At 39.2% G+C, this 21,182-nt stretch overlaps 1 protein-coding gene across 1 annotated transcript in view; it reads right to left on the bottom strand.

Moving 5' to 3' along the window:
* The window catches only part of LOC130081744 (serine/threonine-protein kinase D3-like), a 30,963-nt gene extending 10,002 nt beyond the window's left edge, over positions 1 to 20,961 (bottom strand). Inside the window, exons 1-8 of the mRNA XM_056246457.1 lie at positions 20,602 to 20,961; positions 20,136 to 20,296; positions 9,988 to 10,126; positions 9,565 to 9,696; positions 7,385 to 7,533; positions 6,203 to 6,401; positions 1,518 to 1,595; positions 256 to 373 (exon numbers count right to left, since the gene is read on the bottom strand). Coding sequence (XP_056102432.1) covers positions 256 to 373; positions 1,518 to 1,595; positions 6,203 to 6,401; positions 7,385 to 7,533; positions 9,565 to 9,696; positions 9,988 to 10,126; positions 20,136 to 20,296; positions 20,602 to 20,659 — 1,034 coding nt within the window. The 5' untranslated portion in view covers positions 20,660 to 20,961. The remainder of the gene's footprint in view (positions 1 to 255; positions 374 to 1,517; positions 1,596 to 6,202; positions 6,402 to 7,384; positions 7,534 to 9,564; positions 9,697 to 9,987; positions 10,127 to 20,135; positions 20,297 to 20,601) is intronic.
* Positions 20,962 to 21,182: the final 221 nt, after the last annotated feature.

A 21,182-nucleotide genomic window follows, 5' to 3' on the forward strand; every position in this document is an offset into this window, starting at 1 on the left:
CACACACACACACACACACACACACCTGTTTAACACACTGGCCTGTTTAATCTGCTCTCAGACTCGCGTGAACATCTCTGAGCGTTTCTTCCTGTGTTTGTGTCTTCCCGTGGGTCGCTCTTGGGCTCGGTTTGCTACACACTCACGCCTGTTCTCGGGTTGCGAGTTGCTTTGTCTCTACTGTTGTGTTTGCTGGTGATGACCCTGATGGCACGAGCAAGTTTCTGAAGCCTGATTGCAGAGGGGAACACTTACGTGACAGGAGTCTGCAGCGTCATCATCATCTGCTCCGCTGGCGGAGGGTCTTTATACCGCAGCTCCTCATACAGAGCGTTCACCGACACCGCGCTCTCCTCCGGATCCGGACTCGCCTCTGAAAAATCAGTTCACATTTATTTGTACAGCGCTTTTCACAATACACATCACTTCAAAGCAGCTTTACAGAAAATGTCCATAGTACAATTTACAGTGATCTGTTATCAGAGGGAACTGTCTAAGTTATGCATTTCAGAAATGTACATGTACAAAATTACAGTTGGCGAAAAATGTATTAATTTAAACAATGTAATCATTTAATGCAGAAACAATGAGCTCATTTAAGTCATGAATACTTGTACATAACAATGACATTTAAAGAAATGAAGCATTGATCACACGCATGATCCTTCACAAATTATAAATGTCTTTACTGTCACTTTTGATTAATTGAATGCATCTTTGTTGAAAATAAGTATTAATTTCATACTGACTAGTCTATATATTTCATTATCTTAAGCACATTAACTTTTGGATAAAAAAACTTACTTTACACACAATTTTCCATGTTAATATTGATTTTCAAACATTTTATCAGTACCAAAAGTATCAAAAGTACAAAAAGTATCAAACATCCCTTGATAAAAACAATTATATATATATATTTTAAATTTGTCAAGTGTTTATCCATCATGCATTTTTACACTGCCTTTAATTTATGTTACTTTACATGAAAATACTACATTACAGTAACTACATAAATAAATATGAGTAACACTTTATTTCAGTGTCCTTGTTACATGTACTTACCATAGTATTAACAGTAAATTATGCATAATTACATGCAACTAACCCTCAACCAAACCCTAACCCTAGAGTAAGTACATGTAGTTAATTAATATTACTCAGTACTTAAATATATAATTACACTGTAACAATGACACCTTAAAATAAAGTGTAACCTAAATATGATTTCCAAATGAAAAATGTAGGTAACACTTTATTTTATGGTGTCCTTGTTACGCGTGTTACATGTAGTTGCTGTAGTAATAACTATAAATTATGCATAATTACATGCAACCAACCGTAATCAAGCACATGTAGTTACTTAATATTACTCAGTGCTTAAATGCATAATTACACTGTAACAAAGACACCTTAAAATAAAGTGTAAGCAAAATATCTCTATTATGGGAGACAAAAAACAAACGTATAATTGCCCAAGTGACCTAGAAATGTTTTGACCGGTAAATCACACTGACCTTCTCCGTTTGCTCTCTCCCCCCGACACTCAGGAGGAACGAGAGACTCGCACCGCCGATGACAGTTAAACTTACAGTCTGGAGAGAAACGAACAAACATATTATTGCTCAGAAGACGTAATGAAGTTCTCAGTATATATCAAGGTTGACTTGACTTGAAGGCAACGATTTTAAACGTTTCTTTAACGTCTCGACAAATCAAAGCTCAGTTTGAGATCTCTTCGGAAACTCGTGTGAGATTACCTTTAACCAGGACAAACTAATCGGATTTCTCACTGCTGTATAAACTCTTAAAAATAAAGCGTCCAAAAGGGGGTTTTCAATGGAAGCTTGTTTCCACCACAGAAATAAACATTTCAAAAGATAATTGCGACTTTTTATCTCAAAATGGTGAGTTTACATCTCGCAATTTTATTTCTCAGAATTGTGAGATATAAAGTCAGAATTGCGAGATATAAAGTCAGAATTGCGAGATGTAAAGTCAGAATTGCGAGATTTAAAGTCAGAATTGCGAGATATAAAGTCAGAATTGTGAGATACAAAGTCAGAATTGCGAGATATAAAGTCAGAATTGTGAGATACAAAGTCAGAATTGCGAGATATAAAGTCAGAATTGCGTGATATAAAGTCAGAATTGCGAGATATAAAGTCAGAATTGTGAGATACAAAGTCAGAATTGTGAGATACAAAGTCAGAATTGCATGATATAAAGTCAGAATTGTGAGATACAAAGTCAGAATTGCGTGATATAAAGTCAGAATTGTGAGATACAAAGTCAGAATTGCGAGATATAAAGTCAGAATTGCGTGATATAAAGTCAGAATTGCGAGATATAAAGTCAGAATTGCGAGATATAAAGTCAGAATTGCGAGATACAAAGTCAGAATTGCGTGATACAAAGTCAGAATTGCGTGATATAAAAGTCAGAATTGCGAGATATAAAGTCAGAATTGTGAGATATAAAGTCAGAATTGCGAGATATAAAGTCAGAATTGTGAGATATAAAGTCAGAATTGCGTGATACAAAGTCAGAATTGCGTGATATAAAAGTCAGAATTGCGAGATATAAAGTCAGAATTGTGAGATATAAAGTCAGAATTGCGAGAAATAAAGTCAGAATTGCATGAATTAAAGTTGCAATTGCGAGATATAAAGTCAGAATTGCAAGATATAAAGTCAGAATTGCGAGATACAAAGTCAGAATTGCGTGATACAAAGTCAGAATTGCGAGATATAAAGTCAGAATTGCGTGATACAAAGTCAGAATTGCGAGATATAAAGTCAGAATTGTGAGATACAAAGTCAGAATTGTGAGATATAAAGTCAGAATTGCGAGATATAAAGTCAGAATTGCGAGATGTAAAGTCAGAATTGCGAGATTTAAAGTCAGAATTGCGAGATATAAAGTCAGAATTGTGAGATACAAAGTCAGAATTGCGAGATATAAAGTCAGAATTGTGAGATACAAAGTCAGAATTGCGAGATATAAAGTCAGAATTGCGTGATATAAAGTCAGAATTGCGAGATATAAAGTCAGAATTGTGAGATACAAAGTCAGAATTGTGAGATACAAAGTCAGAATTGCGTGATATAAAGTCAGAATTGTGAGATACAAAGTCAGAATTGCGTGATATAAAGTCAGAATTGTGAGATACAAAGTCAGAATTGCGAGATATAAAGTCAGAATTGCGTGATATAAAGTCAGAATTGCGAGATATAAAGTCAGAATTGCGAGATATAAAGTCAGAATTGCGAGATACAAAGTCAGAATTGCGTGATACAAAGTCAGAATTGCGTGATAAAAAAGTCAGAATTGCGAGATATAAAGTCAGAATTGTGAGATATAAAGTCAGAATTGCGAGATATAAAGTCAGAATTGTGAGATATAAAGTCAGAATTGCGTGATACAAAGTCAGAATTGCGTGATATAAAAGTCAGAATTGCGAGATATAAAGTCAGAATTGTGAGATATAAAGTCAGAATTGCGAGAAATAAAGTCAGAATTGCATGAATTAAAGTTGCAATTGCGAGATATAAAGTCAGAATTGCAAGATATAAAGTCAAAATTGCGAGATACAAAGTCAGAATTGCGTGATACAAAGTCAGAATTGCGAGATATAAAGTCAGAATTGCAAGATATAAAGTCAGAATTGCGAGATATAAAGTCAGAATTGCGAGATATAAAGTCAGAATTGCGTGATATAAAAGTCAGAATTGCGAGATATAAAGTCAGAATTGCGAGATATAAAGTCAGAATTGCGATATATAAAGTCAGAATTGCGAGATATAAAGTCAGAATTGCGTGATATAAAAGTCAGAATTGCGAGATATAAAGTCAGAATTGCGAGATATAAAGTCAGAATTGCGAGATATAAAGTCAGAATTGCGAGATATAAAGTCAGAATTGCGAGATATAAAGTCAGAATTGTGAGATATAAAGTCAGAATTGCGAGATAAGGCAAGATCTTACAGATCTATGAATGAACCGCTCGTTTTAAAATCAGTTATTAGTAATGACATCCGCTTCAAACATTACAATGCTCGTGATCTCTTTCACTAACTCTACAATAAGTAAATCCACTTTACCGGCGAATTACTCCCCAGACAGCAACATAGTGTTGGCCCAGATCTGGGACATGCGGAGTCCACCCGGATCTGGGCCGACACTATTTGCGCTTTTCCACTGCATGGCACGGTTCGCTACGGCTCGCTTTAAATGGTACCACCTCTGTTGAGGTTCCAAGCGTATATACCGTACCGTACCGATACTAAAATGTGACAGATCACTGATTGGTGAGACAGAATCGTCACTACCAGCGTCATTGGATTTACAACATGAGACCATAGACAGTAAAAGAAATGGACACAGCGACCCCATAGACTTCAACGGAGAAAAGTGAAGACAATTAGAAGCACTCACTTCCTGATTGAGCGACTGCGCAGACTCCCATTGAGCTTGACGACAGAGATGTGACGTGAGCAGCCTGTCTGACAGCTGTAAGTCTTCTAGTAGCTGTGCCGAGAGGAATCTGAATCATTCCCTTCCGTATCTCACAGAGCCGTAGAGCGTGAGTAGAGCTGTCCATGAGTAGCAGGAGCAACTTTACAACTCTCTATGGGCTTCTCCCTTGACTTTATGCCTCCACGTCCCCCCGATTGCCATGAGCTTCTCCTCCTGTCTATACGGTAATTTCTCTAAAGTGCGACAGAGAGTCGCGTTATGACGCAATCGTTAGCCTATTTTTTACAAAAACGGCTTCTACGGGGCCATAACGTAAGATACAAAGTAATGGAGCCTTTTATACATTGTCGTGTTTCTTTAGAAATAAATAATGGACAAATGGAGTATTTAAACGCCTCAGATGTAAAGTTATTCGCTGTCAAGGTGACGCCAAAATGAATGGGAGTCAATGGGATGCTAACAGCAGGAGAAGGCTTGCTAACCAATGGCGGCCGCCGGGGAGACTTCAGTTTCCGGCTGGTGGATTACCCCCTTGGATGAGACACCAAACCCGCTAGATTTAAACAGTCAGCAACAGCCACCACAGTATTATTTGTTCGCACAATTTTTATTAAAGGTGCTATATGTAACTTTTCTTCTAAAATGAATCCTTTTTTTATTGCCTGTGTGTAAAGGGGTTGTAATCACACATTACAATGATCCACTTGTCGGGTTTTGCTATTACCTCTGAAGGCCAGTATTCCTATCTCTATGTGAAGTCTCCGGGTCGGATTTTCTGCGAAATCCATCGGATGGGACGTGCATGTGCGCTCCCGAGCCTCTCTCCTTTTTATATACAGTCTATGCGACGGCACTGCAGCTGATAACACCCAAACACGACCTGCCTCCAGCACAACATAGACTCCAACACAAATTCCACAAAAATATAAAAAACAAAAAAAAGTTTTATCTGCTGAAGCTCGTCAGGCCAAACGTCAATTGGATCGACTTAGGATGAAAACACGGATCAACATCGGCAGAGCATTTGAATTATGGAGAGACCTCCGCTATAGATACACGAATAGTTAGTGAAATGCCTTATGCTAGATATCACCACATGTCGGCTAAATGCAGTCAATGTAACGTCATCATGGTACGAGCATGGAGCATTAGTTCAACGTCAAGCTGATAAAAGTAGCCTATTATTGTCACGTTGCATTGGGAGTTTACATGAGTTTCCAGCATGATGTGTGATGCTTTCTCCGGTGTGTTGAAAGTCTCAGTGTCGCTCTTGAGTTCGAGCACACACACACGCGCACGAGCGCTCTTGTTGCAATCTGAAACATCACCGCTAGAGGCCACTAAAAACTACATATAGCACCTTTAAACGACTTGCTTAAAAAAAAAACTGATTTGTGGTCAGTAGACGAGGTGAAGACGTTCGAGAGGTTGGTAGCCGAGGAGCCGATCCAGGAATGAAAATAAATGTCAGCAACTTTAACGAGCAGTCTATAATCCCACACACTTTAAAGCGGAACTGAACTGCAGTGTTAAAGCAAACTGAGCCGGATCGTACCATGCAGTGGAGAAGCGCCATATGTTGCTGTCTGAGTTCAACAACATTGCCATATAAATACACAGAGCTACTGCAAAAACTTAAAACTCAAAGACAAAATGCTAAGTATTCGAGTTGGGACACAGCATAAATGTTTGATCTGAATCTGTGCCCTTTGACCCCTCTCACCGGTGCACTGCATGCCCTGCCGGAAGAGGCCCTTGAGCAGCCGGAAGCAGTGCTGGCACATGGTGGGTTTGGTGTAGGTGTGTATGTGGAAGGTGTGAGGAACACGCGGCTGGCCCTCCTTCCCCTCGGAAACCCCCACACACACCGGCACGTCGACCCAGGACGGCGGCCGAGCGCGCGACGGCTTCCTTATGCTGATCTGATGGAGAAGACAAATGTCGTCAGGGAGAAGATCTGCACGAGTAATCGCACTGAAACCGCACGCCATTGGGCAAAGGCTGCGATTGTTTTAAACCACACACCACATATCTATCTGAACACCAGAGGGCGTCTTACACACACACACACACACACTTACACACACACACCACATGTCCATCTGAACACCAGAGGGCGTCTCTCACACACACACACACACACACACACACACACACACACACACACACACACACACACACACACACACACACACACACACACACACACACACACACACCACATATGCCTCTGAACACTAGAGGGCGTCTCACACACACACACACACACACACACACACACACACACACACCACATATCCATCTGAACACCAGAGGGCGTCTCTCTCACACACACACACACACACACACACCACAAATGCCTCTGAACACTAGAGGGCGTCTCACACACACACACACACACACACCACATATGCCCCTCTGCAGAAGTATGATAACACACATCATTCCAGTAAACCCCTATCGGTCATCATACTCTCCGTCTCTGAATCAACAGAAGATTGAAGCGCTTTGATAGATTAAACACGACTAATAAACACACGACTGCCTTATTCTGTGTGAGAAGCGCCTCATCTCACAGAAGGAGGAGCTCAACTGTCCTTATGAAGTGAGTTTGGAGTAAAAGCATGTTATTAAATGTTGTCTTTTGTTGGACAAGAGGTTCATAAATGCTCCTCATGTTTGGAAAGATGTTTGACACGTGTTGCTTTATCAAACGCACGTTATAAGTGACTCAAACTCGCAGCGTTTACAGAGCCATGCGTCAATGATGAGCTGCGACTACTAAATGATCGCGATGAGCTAACTCGATTTAAGTGCGATTACATGTAAATTGCGAGTAATCGTGCAGCCCTAGCATTTCAAAGCGCAGACAGACACATCAGCGTCCGGTTGTCTCGGGTCTGACCTCCTCCAGGCTTCCTCCCGTGTGGCTGGAGAGCGACGGCGGGCGTCCCGGGGGAAACAGCGACAGACTCGGCCCGCACCGGCGAAACACGCGAGAGCAGTCGTTGGGCAGCTTGAACGCACAGCGCTTGTGGAAGTCCAGACCGCAGCCTACAGACAGTCACAGTAAAACACCAATAATAAAGGGTTAGTTCACCCAAAAATGAAAATGATGTCATTAATGACTCGCCCTCATGTCGTCCCAAGCCCGTAAGACCTCCGTTCATCTTCGGGACACAGTTTAAGATATTTTAGATTTAGTCCGAGAGCTTTCTGTCCCTCCATTGGAAATGTATGTACGGTATACTGTCCTTGTCCAGAAAGGAAATAAAGACGTCATCAAAGTAGTCCATGTGACATCAGTGGGTTAGTTAGAATGTTTTGAAGCATCGAAAATACATTTTGGTCCAAAAATAACAAAAACTACGACTTTATTCAGGATTGTATTGTCTTCCGGTTCTGTTGTGGATCCGCGTTCAGTGACGCCGCTGACGTGTGTCTGGCAGAGGTGGGAGTAAGTCACTAAATGCAAGTCTCAAGTCAAGTCCAAGTCTTAACATTGCAAGTCAAAGTCAAGGTGGCTCAAGTCAAGTCATACTCTTTGTCAAGTCAAGTCAAGTCGCAACTTAGTCATCAAGTCATACCAAGTCGCACACAGGCTAGTTTTACACATTTTTTAACTCTGGGACTTTTATTACTACTTATTTAGACACAGAGGGCTGATGGGTTACAAAAATAAATAAATTAACTTGTGTGTAATAAATAAATTAGCATTAAGAAGCACTTTAAATGCTCTAAAATAAAAATAAATTAAATGAACACAAGTAAACAAGAATTAATACAACTTTTCCCATCTTGTAAAAAAAAACTAAAAAGATATTGCATTCTAAATTAGTACTGTATGTTCTTACTCTAAACAGGTGATTTGATCCCATAACACAAAATATTATATGGAAATTTTAAGAAAACAAATCTAATCATTTAAATGATTTAAACCCGACTATTTTTTAATACGTGGGTCGTTATAACTGACGTTCTCAACTACTTTCGTTATTACTTTCTCCCGCCCGCAACATCTATGTTTTGTCCCGCTCCCGCCCGCAAAAATACTTTTTTTCTGTAGCCTACCTCCAAATACTTTTAAGTTAGCCTACGTGTCGCCACCATACACATGAGCATAAATGCTCCTGATAAATTATTTGTTATTTAAAGCATTAACACACAAACCACTGTTAGACATAAAAGCAAGCAGCTTACGTCACTGCGGACTCGTGAACGCGGATCCACAACAGAACCGGGAGACAATACAATGCTGAATAAAGTCGGAGTTTTTGTTATTTTTAGAGCAAAATGTATTTTCGATGCTTCAAAACACTCTAACTAACCCATTGATGTCACATGGACTACTTTGATGATGTCTTTATTTCCTTTCTGGACAAGGACAGTATACCGGACATACATTTCCAATGGAGGGACAGAAAGCTCTCGGACTAAATCTGAAATATCTTAAACTGTGTCCCGAAGATGAACGGAGGTCTTACGGGCTTGGGACAACATGAGGGAGAGTCATTAATGACATCATTTTCATTTTTGGGTGAACTAACCCTTTAATATGAAGTATTTCCCGCAGTCATAAAGTCACACTTCAGTGATAGGTACAACATTATGCAATAAAACTGATACCAAGAATCATGTCATAGAAGCTATGCAATAAAATAAATACAATATTTAGGCTATATTATAAATAATTAATTTAAATATTGTAACAAATATGAATATTAAATAATAAACAAACACATAAATAAGAAATTAAGCAATACAATAAAACCAAAATATCCTGTATAAGAATACATTTGATTATATTTCCAGTGTTTGGAGCAGTCGTAACTTTAACACATTTAAGTGTTAAACAACAATGTAACAAAAAAAAGTCCTGTTACTAAGCAAGAATAAATAACTTCTAAATAAATATTTATAAATAAATTAATATAATTAATGTTATAAATAGTATATAAGAAATAAAATATATAAATAATAAACAAACAAACAAGCAATTAAGCAATAAAGTATGTAAATATTCTGTAAAAGGCTTTATTGTGCTGCATTATATACAGTGTGTGTGTGTGTATCGCGCAGTCATACCTTCACACTTCAGGCCCTGCCGGACGAGGCCCCACAGCATCTCTCCACAGTAGTGACAGAACGTAGGTGTGCGATACGATTGGACGACTAAGGAATGTGGGCGGTACTTTGTTTCGGTCACCAAAGCCGTACCTATAGAGGGATCAAAGTGATTGACAGCTGTCAACATCATCTGCATGGAGTGTGTGTGCGTGAGTGTGTGTGCGTGTGTATGTGTGTGTGAATGTGTGTGCGAGTGTGCGTGAGAGTGTGCGTGTGTATGTGTAAGTGTCTGTGTGTGTGTGTGTGTGTGTGTGTGTGCGTGTGTATGTGTGTGTGAATGTGTGTGCGAGTGTGCGTGAGAGTGTGCGTGTGTATGTGTAAGTGTCTGTGTGTGTGTGTGTGTGTGTGTGTGTGTGTGTGTGTGTGTGTGTGTTGACTGACCAGCGAGCACCACCTCCACGAGATCTCCGTCACGTAAGTCATGTTTTTCAGTGAGTCTGTGTAAGATTTGCTCAGTGTTCGGCTCGTGTCTGAATAGCAGCAGCTTCTCCTCCAGACCATTGACACTGCACTCTGGAGCCTTGGAGAACACACACACACAGACATACACACACACTACTTATTATGGTTACATAGTTTGTACATTAAAAAATCATCACAACACAATAAAAATACTGTACATAATACAACATAATGCAGACGGACGGACGGACAGATGGAGAGACAGATGCATAGACAGAGCCTTTAAACCAATTTGGTTTTAAGAGGTTTGGCACTAAAAAATTCAGCAAACAGCTGCAACTGCAGACACACACAATCAAACACTCAATATTTAAACAACACACTCTGTGTGAGCAGAGCGCGGAGTCCAGACTGATGAGTGTGAGGATGAGAAACTCTTCATCAGATCATCTACTCACATCCACACACTCACACAACAGTAGATGAGGACACAACACTACATCACATCCACACACACGCACACACACACACACACTCACACAACAGTACATGAGCTGCAGAGTAGTCATGCTGATCCTCTCATGAGGGGTAAAGTGGGTCAGATCTCAACGCACTGCAGGGGTGAACGACTGCATCATTCTCTCGCTCATGTCTTTTAAATGTCAATCATTTTTTAAATCAAACGGATGTGAGTCAAACTGAGACTCTGAAGTCGACCCGAAAACATTTAGGAAACATGAATTGTATTAAACACATAAACAACACAAATTGTACTACAGTAGTTGACCAGATTTTTCAGTTGACGATATTGAGACTTAAGTGATTTTATGGAGTTAAAAATAAAATCATTGTTGGGAAAAGTTACTTTTAAAAGCAATGCATTACAATATTGAGCATATACTAATTGTATTAGTTACTTTTTATAGAAAGTAATCTGTTAAATTACTTTTGCATTATATTTTCCCATCTGGGCTGGGCTTGCTTGTTTATTTTTAATACCAAACAAATTTTTTTTTGTGTGGATTTTGGCAAATGTAAAGGCCTGTTCACACCAACAGTGCTAAGAATAAGCCTCAGGCTGAAGGAAGGGCAAATTCACACTCATATACAGTAGAGGAGCAGATCACATGACCTGGTGCGTGATTCAACGACAGCACTAAAAACTGTGAAATTGCAGTGTTTTCGGGGGGATATGGTAGAATAATAAAATAACAACTATTTTTATTTCATCATTAAGTAATACCATATAGTATTATTACTTCAATACCACGGTAATTCACTGCTTCATGGTGCCGCCGTGTAAGGCCTTCCACATCAGCTTCAAACACACAATCAACTTCCTGTTTGAGACTGAACACACACACAGAGGAACCTCAACACGAAGTTCTGAAAGCACGAACACACACGTTTTCGTCGCGCGCAGTGTGTCGTTCTCTCAGGCTGGTCAGGGTGTCGCTTTGTTGTGGCGGTATTACAGCATGCAGGTGTGTGTGTGTGTGTGTGTGTGTGAGGCGTTTACCTCCGTGTCAGATCTCTCTGGATGACGGATCCGGAGGGAAAGCACGGGACACACACCACACAGCGCACTGCAGTGAGTTTAACCCTTTTCAGACCCCATGATGGATATTAAGAGGAACTAATTTTTCACAAAAATAATCGGGGACCCCGTGCGCAAGATCGCAGACCCCTAAACGTCATTTGCCGAAGTGTGTAGTTTACAACCGTAAGCCATTCATGTTTTCAATCACGTTACTGCACTGTAAAAAATTATATGATCAATAAGTTATGACAACATGTTTTTACATTGCTTTAACTCATCAAAATAAGTTTTTTTTAAATAACTTAGTATATAAGTTAAACAAGATTCAACTGATTTTTTAAGTCGGTTTGATGTGATTTAAGTTGAAATGACTTAAATATCCCAGGTGATTGTTCCTAAAGGCAGCAACTTTTTTTTTTTTTTTTTTTTTTACAGTGTGATGCGGAGACCAAAACATCCATATCTGAAGCACAGGCCTGTCAATCTTCCATTGGTTATATATGATATGTGAACACATTGCAAGTTCACTTGTGATTCATAGGCTACAGCACCTGCTGCAGTATTTCAAAAACAAGATCCAAATGGATTATTTTTGTTTTTTAAATGGAATATTGCAGTATTTGCATTATAATTTCTATAAAATTCATGTGCTCTCGTTATCTTTAACTCTTTCCACGCCAGCGTTTTTTAAAGTTTTTTTTTTCTTTGATCTTTGATCATTTTTACATAACTTTTTTGGCTCCCACTATAGCCTATATATATAAAATAAATTCTAATTTCATGCAATTTTTTTTAATCAACACTTGAATGTGGGCATGTTTAATTAAAAAAGCAACATTTTGAACAAAAGCTCAGAAAGTAGTTGCGTTTTTGACTACGTCTGGGATTCGGATCGTGTCCATCAACTCCGGGGCAACCTGTCACTCACATGAGATCCACCAATAGCAAACCACAACCATCCAATCAAATCCCCATCAACAAAATCAAGCCCCGCCTACATTTGTTCATAATCAAGAAGCAGTTTCACTCGGATATGCATCATAATAGAGAAGAAAAGACTATTGACACTTTCATTTCATGCCGACTTTAAAGTGAAAAACGCTTAACGTGGCTTTATGTATGTTGATCAAATCAAATTCAATACACTCCTTATTAATGATGAGCCCAGAATATGAAACCAACACGCTAAATTGCACATTAAGTGTATTCTTTATTATGGATTTCCAGAGGGAAACATGACATGACACATTGCGTTCATATTCTGGATTCATGTGCTTGCTTGTATAGCTTTTATTTATAAGGTGTAAACTGAATTTGGTCCTCCAGTATCACTGCCTTAATGCATTGACACAATAAGCATTTTCATAGTGGTTTTCTAGAGAATGCTTAAAGGGGTCCTATAATGCCCTTTTCCCAAGTTTTAGCTCAAAATACCTCACAGATATGTTTTTATAGCATGTTAAAAATTTTATTTTTCAATTTTATTTCAGCAACATTACACACTAACTAAAGTTTAAAAAAGGAAAATTATAATCAACCACCCATTTAACGCAATTTTGTAAAATAATATGCAATTTCAAATTAACCTCTAGCGATGTATAAACCTAATTTTATTTATTTTCCCTAGATTATGTGATTGGATTTAAGTTTAGGCACTTTTATAAAAACAGAACTGCAAAATTTCTAAACTTTCATATTTAAAATAAGAGTATAACCATGTTTCTGCGATGACTGAAATTAACACTCAATGTAATGAGATCATGTAAACAGCAAGTGTGCTACTAAGATTTATCACTGCATATGATTTCACACAGTATTTGTAGATAACAAAGTATGCAGTGAGCAATCCAGTCTAAACATACAGCATGTGTATTATATGAGCATGTATAATGTGTGTGAATGACGTTATATGAGAGCGGTGTTCATGTGCGTGTGTGTGTGTGTGTGTATGGGAGGTCATTCCATAAAAAAGCTCTGTGTGTGTGTGGTCAGTGTGTGTGTGTGTGTGTGTATGTATGTATGGGAGGTCATTCCATAAAAAGGTCAGTGTGTGTGTGTGTGTGATGATCCTGTACCACTTAAGTGGAAACTGCACCATAAGAAGGTCAAGCAGAGAAACAGGTGTGTGTGTGCATGTATTTGTGTGTGTGCATGTATTTGTGTGTGTGTGTGTGTGTGTGTGTGTGTGTTAGGGGAAGAGTCTGTGGTTGGAAAGTTACAGGCAGATGCTGTGAACCACAGCGGACAAACAGAGAGGCGGTCGGAGGGGGAGAGATGCTGAATGAGGGCTGAGATGTGTGTTTGTGTGAATGTTTGAGTAGCACCTAATTCTGAAGTGTCTTCACACACACTCTCTTTAACTTCCCCTTCTTTCATGAATCTTCCTCTGACAAATAGGTGAGAATTCTTCCAATTCTTTTTATAACCAAAGAAAATGACCACGCATATCAACAACATAGAAATATTAGATTATCAAAAACACAAAATAGACAGATAACATCAGCAGATTATTGAATTATGATAGTTCATTCACTTCACAACCTGTCGAAAGTAAACCAAGACTTCATGAACCAATCATTGTTCAAACACTAAGCAATGGAAATGATTTGGAGGTACCAAAGGCAGACTAAAGGCCAGTCAAGTCGTGCTATCGTTCCTCTTTAAAGTTGAAAGGGTGAAGGCTATGAAAAGGCACTTTTGTTGTTGGAGAAGCTGATAGCGTCTCAATGGTTTGTAGCGATGGACTGCATGCATGCGCTTGACCTTTTGACTGGGGGATGCAGCCCTTCACTGAAGTCATTGTCAGTAATGTGTGTTTATTGGTGTGGGTGTTTGCCTGGCATGAATGCATGACAATGTACGGGAATAGTTCCACTAAAAATTAAAATAATGTCGTCAATTATTCATGACGTCACCCTGGCTTAACGGTCACTGTCTGCGGTGTCAGTGACACTTGATTGGACGAACGGCGCAAAGCGATTTGTTTACATAAAGGCTGTATCATTGCGCATCTCATATATCGCCGACTGCACTATCAACTTTATCCTAACTTTTCACACAGTAAAGGTAAGAATGAAACGGTCTTATCTTTTCTTCAACTGTCGCGTTCACTCACCATTCGTCATTTTCCCCCTCAAACGCCAAAACTAACGTTAAACAACGCGCCGTGTTTCCGGTACTACTGTCCAAAGCATGTGAATATGAGGCACGTGATTGGTTGTCATTGGTTAACGTTAAGCATCTAACTGTGCGTATTTACGAGTTATTAGTCGTGTTTACGTCGTCCGGTGCGTTCAGTCACTTTCGTCGGAGTAAGATGGCGATGTAGGCTACTTCTCTTAATTACACTAAATACAGCAATGTTTTTTTAATTCTACTTCTTGAAAATGAGTGTGAAAAAAATGTGGATCAGGTATGTTTACTTTTTATGTTTTTAATGAATATATGAAGCCACTGTAAACTTTATCATATATTATATTTGTTATATTATAATGCTAGCATATTTTGTGCAGGCAATTAGCTTCGTTGTAGCCTGACACTGCTAAACACTTAAAGTTATAAGTATTGCTGTATTCTGATGTTTCTCAATGCCACTAACTTGTACAGATCGGGGCTTAAAGTCCCCCTGTAGTCAATATCTTATCCCTTAAAACTCATATTTGATCACCAAAATTACATATTAAATGTTTTTTCCTTGAAAAAATTCCTTCATGCCTTAAAATAGCTCTAAGGGTAATTCCAGCGTTATGGATGTGACATTTGAACTCATAATGACAGGTGAAATGTCTCAGGAAAAAAAAACTTCTTACAATATTTAAATTGGAAATGCATATTCTCAGAGCACCCAATCTGGGGAATTGACAGGCAAAATATGTTTTTCTAAAATATATTTAAGCACCCCCAAAAAAGGAAAATATGCATGCGTTATGGATGTGACGGGAAATGACAGAGTTTTTGGTAATACTGTTCGATTTCCTTTAAAGTCTGTGAACTTTTAAATCCAATATATAAATATTGCTATCCACATGATGAAGGGGTCTTAGCTGAACATAAAAATATCAGTGTTTAAAATATATATATTTTTATGAAGTGTATTATGAGGAAAAACCAACGTTATGGATGTGACAAAACCCCTGTTATGGATGTGACGCGTCTGAAATACATAGAATCTGTTTGGAAAATCAACAATCAAACCATCATGGCACTTTTGTTGACGCATAATGGCTGTGTTTTCACATTAAGAAGACTGTCTGAAATGATTCTGTTCAGTTATGAGACGCGCTCAAGTTTACAAGTGATCGCACCTCCATGCTATATTTGCTTATTTATTAAATCCAGGCAATTGTTTGATGAAACTTTGATTTAAAATTAAGATACAATTTATACAAAGAAATTCACTTTAAATAAAGTCTTTCTACAAAACAAAACTTGAAATGAAGTGGCCAAAATCATTTCTGTCTTGAAACAGATCACAATAGTCATATGCATGATTTAATATGAAGTGTCCGTAACGGTCACGTCCGTAACGCATTATTATGGTTGTTCAGAGCAAAGTAGTGAGATGAATTGTCTATCCTAATTAGCATAAACATAATTTAGCTTTGTAAATAAAGTTTCAAGTTATTTGCATTTATAATTGTCATATTAAATAAACTAAACCTTTAAAACGTTATGGACGTGACAGTGCACTGAAGCGTCAAGACCTCTTTATTATAAATTCAACAGGCAGTGCTGTTATGACCAAATTAGTATATATTTTTTTCTCAGGCATGCCTCCATCTTTCTGCAAAATGCTTACTGTTAAAATAAAGTTTAAAAAGGGGGGTCTTTGATACCTTTTTTTGAAAGCATGAAATATGGCTGGTTGAAAATGTAATTTAAGCATTGTTGCTCACCTCATATCTGGTGGATAAACAAGGCAATTTTCTTAAAATTTTTGTTAAAGCACATTAATACAGTATATTAAAGACCTAAATGGACAACTTAAAAAGGGTTTTGTTCTTTTGGTTAAAACTTTATTTTTTCATGGTAAAGATGACCTTTGCATGGAATTGCCCCTAAGATATCTCTACACCCTTGTCTCATTTAGTATATGCGGTTCTATGAATATGCAAATGAGCCCCGCCCCCACTCACTTACTCAGCTCAGAGATCCACTGGTTGACGATCACACGTTGATCTGATTGGTTACAAGGTAGTTTGTGACATCAGAAACACCAGCGATTTCAAACCGTGTTTTTGAGACTGTCTTTGGTTCACTGCAGTTTTAAGGAGAAAATACTCAGCAATGCTGTCGACTTATGAATTTGCACATTGTGTCTTAAAGCGTATTAAAAACACCACACAGACATATAAACAACATTAAGAGCTTGACTTTCACCACAGGGGGACTTTAAAGGTACAATATGTAAGAATTTAGTACAAAAATCACCATAGTAACCATGGCGACAAACGTGGACAACTGCATTACATCTAGCGACACGCTCATGCTGTTGTTGTTTGGTTCAAACATTATGGACCATGGCAAGCAGACTTTGGGACAAAAGAAGAACTAAAACGAGGATCAATATCAGCGTGGCGTTTTCGAGATGCCGAGAGCTCCACGTCCGCGACTGACTTCAACTTGACAGAGACGTCGCTCTTGCATGTACTTTATAGACAGGTGAGCAAATGTACATAAAACTAATCAATGTTATATAGCTCAACATGATGAAATGTTAGAATATGATCTAGGGCTGTCAAAATTGCTCAAAAATGACGTTCGAATATTCCCTCTAAAAAAAAACAGATATATTCGAACTATTCGAATATCTGGTTGCGCATTTTGTCAATGACGCGCATTACGTCAATAACAGGACAAATTAATACAAAGAGACACAACTACTTGTATAGGTAGTTTATTTAAGTTTAAACATATTTGACAACGTATTAACTAATGGCCAAGACCGCAGACCTTACTCTCGCTCGCACTCACAGGCACTCTCTCTCTCTCTCTCTCTCTCTCGCCCTCACGCTCTCTGCGCATAACGGTTTAAATGAACAACAATAAACAAATGTTGAGTGCTGATCAAGAGTTTTGTGCAAGCAATGTAAGGTCGCGACTCTTGTCCTAAATATAGCAGGCTTTATTCGGTGATTGAAACAAATATTATTAACATTAATTGAAGTTTTACAGTATATAGAACCGACATTGAACGCTCCGAGCGAGCTGTGCTGTGGTAAACTCATGGGTAAACTGCTGCTAGCTAGCCTGCTACTATGGCTATTTCGAGGGCGTCTGGCCACGCCCCCTTGGCGGGCTCTGACGTGTCTGATGTAATGCTATCTCATTGGCGCACACGTTGGAGGCGCCCGTGCCATTGGATGTGCAGTTGCCGCAGCACAGCCAATGAGTGAGCCAGACACTCACTGTGCTAGCTGTGCAGCTGGAAAATGCGTTTGACATTTTAAGCTTCAGAATTTTGCCACTCGCAAAGCAGACAGCCGCGCTTCTGCTACCGCGCGCGTGTTTTTCCACATGATTCGAATATTAATTTTCACCTTCGAATTTCTGTTTTTTAAAACTATTCGAATATATATTCGAATTTAGAATATTCGTTGACAGCCCTAATATGATCTGTATGTTATTCTAATGTTGATCTAGCTTACTGCTAGTCTCATATATGCAAACTAACACACAGAATAACATTATAACTTTCAACAAACTCAAATGCCGTTTAGTGTGATAGTGCAGACCAAGTGAAGCAGCGCTGCGTTACCTTGCAAGTTTAATTCGTCTAATAAACTGTCCTGTGTGAGTAATGCAGCACTTGAGGGTTGTTCGGTAGAATGAAATATCCTTTATATCCGCGGGACTCGCGCTGTGTGTGGCGCTAATATCTGTCTCTCATTAGCAATCACGCCCTGCTTCACACCACAGTCATGCTATTCACTGATCCATAAACATTATTAAATCCATCAGCTTGACGACAAGTTCCATAATTTCTCTGGAATTTTGCGTCATCAACCTACGCCTGTGTTATTGTAAGAGGTTAGCGACCCCTAGCGGCGCAAAAAACTTACATATTCGTATTTATGACAGTCTGGTGCCTTTCATCGTAAACACTATCTTTACAACATGACTTTAACGGACCATAAGGGGCCGTTCACACAAAACATGTTTTTCCATTCCACTGTGCTAATGTAACCTGTTTGCCAATGTAAACACGCTAGACGGACGTCTTTAACCGTTGGGTTCGTGTCTTGTGTCTTTTGCAGAGTCTAGCGCAGGGGTCTCCAACCCTGCTCCTGGAGAGCTACTGTCCTGCAGATTTTTGCTTCAACCCCAATCAAACACACCCCTGGACCAGCTAATCAAGCTGTTCAGGGTTACTTGATAATTACATGCATGTGTGTTGGAACAGGGTTGGAACTGAAGTCTGCAGGACAGTAGCTCTCCAGGAGCAGGGTTAGAGATCCCTGGTGTAGCGCATGGCATGGCGTTCTAATACCGCTCAAGTTAAAAGTATTAAAAACATTTTTTTAAATGCATCTCTTGCATTTCCCCCCGTTCTACTGACCTGCATCTCGTTCTGTGTGAAGAGACCGGTTAGAAGTTAGAACGAAAAAAACTTTTTAACACGAGTGCCACATTTTTCGAACGCTTTGCCATGCAAAATTGACCCTATTTATTTTGTTAGGACACTTTACTAGTCTTGTGGTAAACAATTCATCCATGCAAGTTAATAAAAAATAGTTGTCTTCGTAATCTTAAATCTGGACTTCCTTCTCTGAGGCTTGGGTAGAGCATCCCCTCCAACTGTCACACTGCATCCGAAATCGAATACTTCCCTAATATATAGTATGCAAAACACAGTTCGCCAAAAGAGTAGTATGTCTGAATTCATAGTTTTCAAAAAACAGTAGGCGAGAAGTACCCGGATGACCTACTACTTCCAGCGAGATTCTGGACACTTTGCTATCCCATGAGGCCACAGGATAGGACTTGTGAATAGCACTTAAGCGACACAACCGACGCTAGAAGGTCACGTGACGGTAACAACATGGCGGATGTAGTACGTGTACATCCGAATTTCATTCATACTGTACAGAGCATGCTTCTTTTAACGGTCGTGAAGTAAATGAAAATTCAAATGTAGTACAGATGCGTTTTCGGACGCAGCGAGATCTGACATCAAGCTGAATGGAACGCCTACTTTTCTAGATCCAATCAATTCCCAGAGGGAAAGAACAAGCCACACCCTCTATTGTTCTCATTCAATATTCGTATCACTCAAAAAATACATCACTATACTGAAGTAAAGTCGGCCGCAACTTCCGGTTCACGCGGACTTTAATAAAGATGTCCGTCTAGTGCATGTTTACATTGAAAAAAAAATGGAAAAGTAGAGCAGTGGGATTAAAAAACGCGTTCGGGTTTCTAGTCTGGAAAGCCCTAAAGCTATTATAATTCCTTTTTGTGCTTGGATGCCCCATTCACTCATTTGTTGTATGGAAGTCATACAGGTTTGGAGGAAATGACAAAAGTTTAACTAAGTTTTAATGTTACATGCTCGATATAAACATCAAACGTTGAGGTTGCACGGTACCTTTCTCTCAATGAGTTCTGCTGCGAGATGCTTCGCCTCCTGGAAGCCGAGGCGTCCCTCAGGGATCTGGACCTCCTCTTTGAGGAGCCCGATCTGAAAGAGGACACGCATGGGCCCCGTCACTGTGTATTCGGGCCCCATGGACAGCTGAGAGAAAGATCCTGAGAGGAAACAGAAGAGGTCATCTCAGACCAAACTCGGTTCCTTCAGACGTTCACAGGTTCAGATTTACCTGTACCCGTCTTGCTGGGTTTTTTTTTTTTACTATCTTGTAATTGCAAAACTGTTTTATAGTGTATAACTAATAGTTAAAGAATATCATCATCATCAGAAAGTCCTTAAGATCTTAGAAAGAAAAAGGCTTCAAAGAAGAGGCTCCTTCAAGCTTAAGGCAGCAACTGAAACTAGCCTTTGTTAACATTAAGATTAAAGCTTAAGATAGTTGTGCTTCAAAAGTGGAACTTACCAGAGACATAACTGCTGATGTCAACGCTTTTTGGGCGGAGGTTTGTGTTGGCAGCCATTTTCTTTACGTTGGTGAATTCGAACTAGCACATTTCACAGACCTTTTTGAGACGCTTCTGTCACTGCTCTGGTTTCCTCTTGCTTTAGCAGTCGAATGACAGGCAGCAGAGACAGGAAGTTGACACACAGACTTCAGTGTTTCTGCATGTGACGAGTGGGTCTGCAGAGCTGCCCACCAAACACAGCGCATCAAACCTTATCTGATGAACTTTAAAACAGTTGGGAACTGAAAGCAAATGTCCCAGTGCTGGCCTCAATAGCCCTTTACTCTACAAAGGGACTAATTTCAGTTTAATGCTGTGAAAATGTGCATTAATCACTGAACTGTGTGTCTTGTGCTACACAGAAATCCAATGTCAAACTCTGATAAAAAAAAAACCCAAACATTTTCCCAGTTGTTGACCATCAAAGTCAGCTGCAGAACAATAATAACACTCTCAAACTTGGGGTACGTTTACATGACAACAATGTACTAAAACAGAAAAGTTTTCCTTTGCATTTTTCTTCTACAGACGACAACAT

Source organism: Rhinichthys klamathensis, unplaced genomic scaffold (assembly GCF_029890125.1).
Source record: "Rhinichthys klamathensis goyatoka isolate OS25496 unplaced genomic scaffold, OSU_Roscu_1.1 h1tg000039l_1, whole genome shotgun sequence".
NCBI lineage: Eukaryota > Metazoa > Chordata > Actinopteri > Cypriniformes > Leuciscidae > Rhinichthys > Rhinichthys klamathensis.